We start from the raw sequence: 7,072 nt of genomic DNA, 5'->3' as shown, positions 1-7,072 counted from the left end.
GTTTTGATTGATTGTTTGATTATGGTGTGGTTGCCTGTGTGAAATTGAGTGAAATTTGAAACTTTTTGAAAAAGTTAAATGAGAGGGAATAAAAGGACTTTCCCAAACTTTAATCTTGCTTTTATGATATCCAGGAATTCAAATTCATTTCATCACAAAACCCTAGAGTGAAGATGATATGACTTCTTCCATTTAAATAATGAAAAGGGTTTTCAAAAGATTTGAGTTTCATTTGGAAATATTTCAAATTCGGAAACTTTATGCAACTCAATGATTTTCAAGAGAGAAGATAAAATGACATCTTCAAATCATATGAAATATGAGTTGGAAGTTTAAAAGAATCAAATTTAAAGTCCCTTTTGAAATTATTTTCAATTTGGAGTTATTTGGGTTTTATTCAAATTATTTTTTCTCCAAAAATAAAATATATGGAAAATAGGGTAAAATGATTCCCTACATTAGAAAATTGGAGAGGAATAAATTTGAAATTATTTTGATACTTTAAAATATTTTTATTTGATTTTTAAATGAACCAGTAGCACTCCTTGCTTTATTTAAATTTTTGTGGATTTTATTTGACGCTAGAAAAATGTTCATGTTGTAGAAAATATTTTTCTGAAAATTTTGATATATTATATGCCCATAGTATATTTTTATTTTTATATCGTTTTATTATATTTTTGTTGTTTGTAAAATTATTTAAAAAAACTTCTCTTCCGCCTACTGGGCCGGCCCAGCTCCAGCCAGGCCGCAGCCCAACGCGCGACCGCCTTCGCTCCCGTGCCCAGCTCGGACTCGCCGGAGTCCTGCGTACTCACAGCGCCCGTCGCCCCCATGCCCAAGACGCCGCCCCGCTGCCTCCTCCCATCGCTCACCGCTGCCGCATCTCGCCGCCGCACCGCTGCCACTGCCTCGCCGCTTGCAGTCGCCGCTGCAGCCGCGCCTCGCCTGCCGCCGCCTGCGCCGCATCGCCCTGCCCCGCGCCGTCGCTAGTCACCGCTCGCCGCGCCGCATCGCCGCGCCGCCGCCACCCGCCGATCCGCTAACCGTCGCCACCGCCGGTTTTTCCCGCCGAACCGGTATAAAACCGCCGCCCCGACTCGGTTTTTGTTTCGGTTTTTCTTTTTAGCCTGTTTATTATTTTTAGTTAGTTTATTTTGCGAGCGTTCGTTAGTTAGGGTTCTGTAGCGAACAGTTTTTGTCGGATTAGGTTCTGTAGTGAACGTTCGTTCCTTAGGTTTTTCTTTTTATTTTAGTTTTCTGCCAGGGACCTATCTGTAATTATTTTTCTTACAAATTAGCCCCTGATCTTTAAACTCTCACAACTTTTTGCTCGCTTATCCAAATCCAATGAAACCAATGCCAATTTCTTTGTTATGATCTCCTCTGTCCAGATAATCAACTTAAACATGTTTTTTAAAGTTTAAAATTTGGTTTCAAACAGATATGAATTTGAACTTCTTTTGATCATAACTAGAGTTCTATAACTCCGATTTAAGTGATTCTTTTTGTTAATTGAAGCTCTTGACCTAAACTTTCTGTTAAGAACTAATCCACATAATTTTAATACTGTTGAAAATTGTTTTTCTGTTTGCAAGAGTTGTTTGCCTATTTTCGACTTTTTCCAAAGTGTTTTCTTCGTTCTTTTGGATCTTTTGAGTGATTGCTATGTGTGATTATAATTGCTTGCTTACGATAGATTGATCGGAGTGTGACGAGTAGAACTATTAGGCATTATGAGTGCGAACTATCAACAATACAAGGCAAGTTCACACTTTGATCATATTTTTCATACCCAGTTTTTATGCATTAGTTTCACCCTCAAAGATTGCATGAGTAAGATTGGGAATATGTGGGTATTGCTATGTAGTTGATGAGGTAGGAACCTATTACCTTTGATCACCCCGGGGATATACGCTTTGTTACTTATTGCTTAGCCATGCTCGTAGACGGGCACTACTAGAAAAAAGGCTACTAGCAGTGTGAGTAAATGACTAATAGCAGCGCGGGTACCCGCGCTCCTAGTATCGCGCTACAGCTAATAGTTAGTAGTAGCGTGGGTTAAACCCGCGCTACTAATAGCGTGTGCCACCCACGCTACTGATATTTCATACTCGCGCTACTACTAACGAATTAGTAGTAGCTGTGTCTATCAGCGAGCAGTTAGCGAGCAGTTTTTTCCCACGCTACTAACTTATTAGAAATTAAAAAAAAAATGAATCAATTCCATTCTATCACACAATTGCCGTATCTTACTATCACAGTTCCTCATTGTAGAGGCAACTTGTGTATAATTCATATCTTTTACATAAGTAAGAGTGTAAACACAATGTTGTGCGTGTCAGCTACCTACGTAAGTGGTTCTTGCCATGCAAATTCAAAACTTTAAAACTACTTCTAGACGTCAGAGACTGAGACACGTTGTCATGGTCCGATCCAAAAATTGGCTCACTCGTCAATGCGTGGCACCTTCCCGGCCTGATCTCGCGGCCTGCAGCTGCGACGAAACACAGCGGGCAGCCTCGCCGAGCCACACTTGACCGATGACAGCCGCCGCCTTGAGTTGTGACGCCGTCACGTCCTTCGCCCTCGCCCTCAGCTCAAGCAGGCCCCGGTCGATGTCGGCCTCGTGCCACGCCACCAGCGGATGGAGGAAGCCATCGTACACGTGCCCCGCACCCTGAAATCCGAACACCATTAAGATTCAGATTCAGAATTGGCCACATACCGAATCAAGTCTATCTGAAATGTTGATCATCTCTCAGGCTCGGGGTGCCTGATCGACTGCTTACCCGTGTGCTGGGGTGCCAGAGGTAGATGACGAGCAGCAGCTTCGCCTCTTCGTACATCGGCAGCCACGACACCGTCCAGTCCACGAACCTCTCGACGACCGTCGGCATCGCCACCAGAACCCTGCAGCATTACCAACAGAGGTTCAGAAACTTCAGATTCTTCAGAAGAATGACACGAAAATATAATGCGGTGCATGTCGATAAAAAGACAATCAGTGAAAAAGACAAGGAGCATACTAACCCCTTCAGGCAGTGAAAATATAATGTAGAGCAGTAAAAGTGGAACATGGCTCAGCATTTGCATTGATAGGGGCAAATATACAATTGGGGATCCACTAGGTAAATAAATAATTCTCATAAATCAACAGCATTGTCTGCATTTAACATACTATAAATAGTGTCTGACATCCTTGAGGAAAACCCAAACATTATTCTGATTACCCAGCAGGAACTAGCAATCCCCATTCCCCAACACATCTAAATCTCAGAGCATGGTTAGATAAGATCCAAATACTCAGAGGTGGAACTCTGAATCCCCTTGGAACTGTAGAAACCCAAAACTACTGTGCTTAACCCCTTGATGCAGTACATGCTAAGAGACCTACACATCATAATTACAGTATACTAGTCAGCAACCCATGCTGCTGCACAGGCTAGGAATTAAACTTTGAGAATAATAAAAATTTATGAAATGATACAATATATTAACTCCAGATTACCCGTTCCCACTTGTGATATATAAATATAAAATTCTAGTTTGGTTTGAATGTGATTAGAAATGCCATGCTTTGTAGGAAAAATTGTAAGCTCATATGAGTGAACTATCTTCTGAAACTTTACTTGTGCAAAGGCTGCTAAGTTGTGAATATCATTGCACCTAGATATATCTTTGTAAGACATGCACAGATCCGGTTACTCAAGGAAATAAGTTCATGTAGGATTTTTTTTATGAGCATTAGCCTCTGTGTTGTACACTTAATTAGCGCCCAATGCAGTGTTCAAAGTTAGGAGAACTCCAAATTACAGAACTCCTCATAAATTCCTAAAACCTGATATGGAAATAGCTAGTCCGAAGGCACATATAAGAACAAACAAATTTGTATGACGAAATGATGCAGTGGATCAATCTCATAATACATCTCTAAAAGTGGCACTTGAATTCTCTCATCTCCTTGTGAGCAATCTACTATACTTACATTTTCTAGAATGCCATGGTTTTGTGGCAACAGGGTGATAATTAAACGACCCAGAAAAACATGGAGTGATGAATCAATTCAATATCTTCAGAAGTGGATACTCTAGTAGACCTGCAAGAGCAGATATGGTAGTAACTAAAATCATATAAAGATTTGAGGTTAAAGATTATAAATCCAATTTGTCATTAGCATAAAAATATTAGTTCCATGAAGAAGTTTGTCGACAGATATTTTCTAGTGTTTCGAAGACAGTGACTGAAACATCATGAAAGAAAACACGTTTATGCATTTTAATTAGGGGGGAGCTTTAGTTCTAAAATACTGGTGCTGTGACTGAAAGATCATATATACCATTAGAAAACAGACCAAAATCCCCGCAGAAAAAAACAGACCAAAAAAATTAACTTCCTACTTACAGTGGCAAGAAAATCTTATATGAATGTGTTATAATAAATAATGCTAAGCATGAAGTCTTATTCCATATAACAAAGGAGTGACGAAAACAAAAAACCTGTAATTCAAGTATGACATGCAGTTAGTTAATTATTTGCATGTCAACAGTTCTAACGTCTAGCTACAGATTTTCAAAGTAAAGATTGTGAACTCTATTAGACATGATTATATCAATTAGACCAAATAGAAAATAATTCAATATGTTGTATATCCGTTAAACGAAGTTCAATCTATCTTCTGATTATTAGTGTTTCAGTTAGGCAATTAGTCCTTCTATGGCTGCCGGCGGCGGCGGCTGGGCACGTGTTACTTTTCTAGCAATCTTGTACCCTCATATCTGGTCATTGTCTACCCATTACACATGACTCGAACGAAGCTCGCTCGTGGAGTAGATCAATTCGTGGTTGAAGCACACTCGTACACAGCATTGGGCGGGTGTTTCTACACATAGATCATCTAATTGATTGTAGCTGAGATTGGTGCAATGAGTCAAAACTATGGTAAAATAGCACTTGCCAAACACATAGGCTGTTTTCCCAAAACAGAGAAAAACTACAGTCTTTTGCCAAACGCAATTGCTTGTCGAATTACTACAGTTTTCTTAAAACTGTGTTGCCAAACTAGGCCTTAGTCTTTGCTTTGAAAAACTACAGACTCTAACATCTCCCAAAGATTAATCTCAAACTACAGCCAAACTCCAAAGTGCTCAGGCCCAAATTCTACAACACTTCCGAAGTATAGTAATATAAATTGTAGCAAACCGACTGGATGACTTTAGTTTGGACAAAGTGATACAACATTTGCGTCACTGAACCTACTCCGATTTTGGTCCTAATCTGTATTCGATACTCGTCAGTAGACACAGAGCGTACGACCATAGCAAGACAGGGGAGCAGTTTAGTTCTGGATCAGATCTCGAACGAGAGCTGCTCCTACTCTGGACTGGAGTAGCAGGGCAGGCCGGCCGCCAGGCAGAGCAAAGTGGGGAGTAAACGCAGGGACGGACCTGTTGAGCAGCGAGGCGGACTTGGCCCAGAAGAAGAGGATGTCGACGAGGAGGAGGACGGCGTTGGAGAGGACCGACGCGAGGCTGTACACGGCGCGCTCGAAGAGGAACCAGAAGAGCGTGGCGCCCGCAACGGCTGCCGCGGAGGTGTTCCTCCGCCTCCAGAGGAGCAGGTCGGCGACTGGGCAAGCAGCGGCGGGGCAGGGTCAGTAGTGAGTCTCGTAGATCGACGGAATCGGAGAGAGCAGAGGAGGTGTTGGCGAGGGTGCGTGAGTGCGTACCTGCGCCGCCGCCGAGGAGGGCGTGGAGGGGGCGGTGGTGCGTGGCGGCCATTACGATCGGCGGGGCGGGGGAGGAGAGGGAGGAGGCTCCTGTCCCTCTATGTGCTAGTACTCACCGGCGGCAAGTGGGTTGGGAGAAGAGAGGAGGTGGAAGGGAGGCCGGCGGTGGAGGGGATCTGGATCGAGGGTTGGGTGTTGGGTGTTTTTTCTTGTTTTGAGACAAACAGTGGTGGGTGGAGTGGGACGGTTGGTGGGGTGGATCGGGGATGGGTGGTGTGGGAATATACTAGTAGCATGGACATCTGACCTGCGCTACAGCTATTCACAAAGTAGTAGCGCAGGTTTATAACACTTGCTACTACTATGGCATGTCCCGGGGAGCACAGTAGAGACCGCTTAGTAGTAACGAGGGTTAAAAACCCGCGCTACTACTATCAACTTAATAGTAGCGAGGGGTAAAAACCCGTGCTACTAGTAAGTAGCAGTAGCGAGGGGTATAAACCCGCGCTACTAGTAAGCGCCTGTGTATAAGCTTTTTCCTAGTAGTGGGGGATTGGTTTGTGAGGATCATGAAAGTTGCGAGAGTAATTTAACTAAGGGAAACTTAAGGTGGCTATTTTAATACACATCTGGGTGGATTGGTTGTGGGCACCTGAGGAATCCAGTGTTGTCCTAGGAGATCCCGGGTACCCGTGTGATCATCCTATGGAATGCCACCCAGGCTTAAAGGGATCATAAGATTATTCATGCTAGAAACTTTCGTATGCAGCCACATGCCATATTGTGGGGAACCTTTCCATGATAGGCTAGCAGATGTAGGGGAATTGTAGGTGTACCGGCCTATCTATCAGTTAAGGGGACCTCTTCGGAACGATTGTGTCTCGATCATCCGTTTCTCAAACCTCCGCAGAGTGTACAAACTATTCACGAATATCATGTCCCTGGTTATGGACAATTTTGAGTATCTTGTATTTGAATTATTGGTTGATATCATCACTCTATTTAATGAAGTTGTTGGGTTATTAATGATTTTTGGGATTGAGTTAGGGATATACCTTCTCAATATGGGTAATTCAATTTGGTAGAAAAATAAAATTTATTCCTTTGTTGTAGGGAAAAATTGGCTTTATGCAAAAAACTTAGAGCCTCCATCAGCCAAATATGCATGTAGTGATAGCTATTATTCATCATTATCCTATGGTGTGAATTTGCCAGTACATTCAATGTACTGACCTACATGGCTGCAACGTCTCATGTTGCAGAATTCTTACGACGAGTAAGTGATACGTTAGGGTTACGATGTCTACACTCAACTTTACCGTTGATGTTCTTGGGAACTCCCCA

At 42.6% G+C, this 7,072-nt stretch overlaps 1 protein-coding gene across 1 annotated transcript; it reads right to left on the bottom strand.

The window, feature by feature from the left end:
* Window positions 1-2,229: 2,229 nt before the first annotated feature.
* Window positions 2,230-5,948, bottom strand: LOC109785145 (putative HVA22-like protein g). The gene is made up of 4 exons (XM_020343754.4): window positions 5,729-5,948; window positions 5,448-5,628; window positions 2,793-2,913; window positions 2,230-2,680 (listed from the first exon to the last, which is right to left on the bottom strand). The coding sequence occupies exons 1-4, from the start codon at window positions 5,778-5,780 to the stop codon at window positions 2,456-2,458; spliced, it is 579 nt and encodes a 192-aa protein (XP_020199343.1). The 5' UTR covers window positions 5,781-5,948; the 3' UTR covers window positions 2,230-2,455.
* Window positions 5,949-7,072: the final 1,124 nt, after the last annotated feature.

This window comes from Aegilops tauschii, chromosome 2 (genome assembly GCF_002575655.3).
Source record: "Aegilops tauschii subsp. strangulata cultivar AL8/78 chromosome 2, Aet v6.0, whole genome shotgun sequence".
Lineage (NCBI taxonomy): Eukaryota > Viridiplantae > Streptophyta > Magnoliopsida > Poales > Poaceae > Aegilops > Aegilops tauschii.
The sequence above is the reverse complement of the archived record's forward strand: the minus strand, read 5'-3'. Positions and strand labels throughout refer to the sequence as shown.

Coding starts and splice junctions, on each gene's coding strand:
- LOC109785145 (XM_020343754.4), bottom strand. CDS start 5,780: ATGGCCGCCACGCACCACCGCCCCCTCCACGCCCTCCTCGGCGGCGGC. Junction 5,629..5,728: donor CCTCCTCGGCGGCGGCGCAG/GTACGCACTCAC, acceptor CTGCTTGCCCAG/TCGCCGACCTGCTCCTCTGG. Junction 2,914..5,447: donor TCCGCCTCGCTGCTCAACAG/GTCCGTCCCTGC, acceptor GTAATGCTGCAG/GGTTCTGGTGGCGATGCCGA.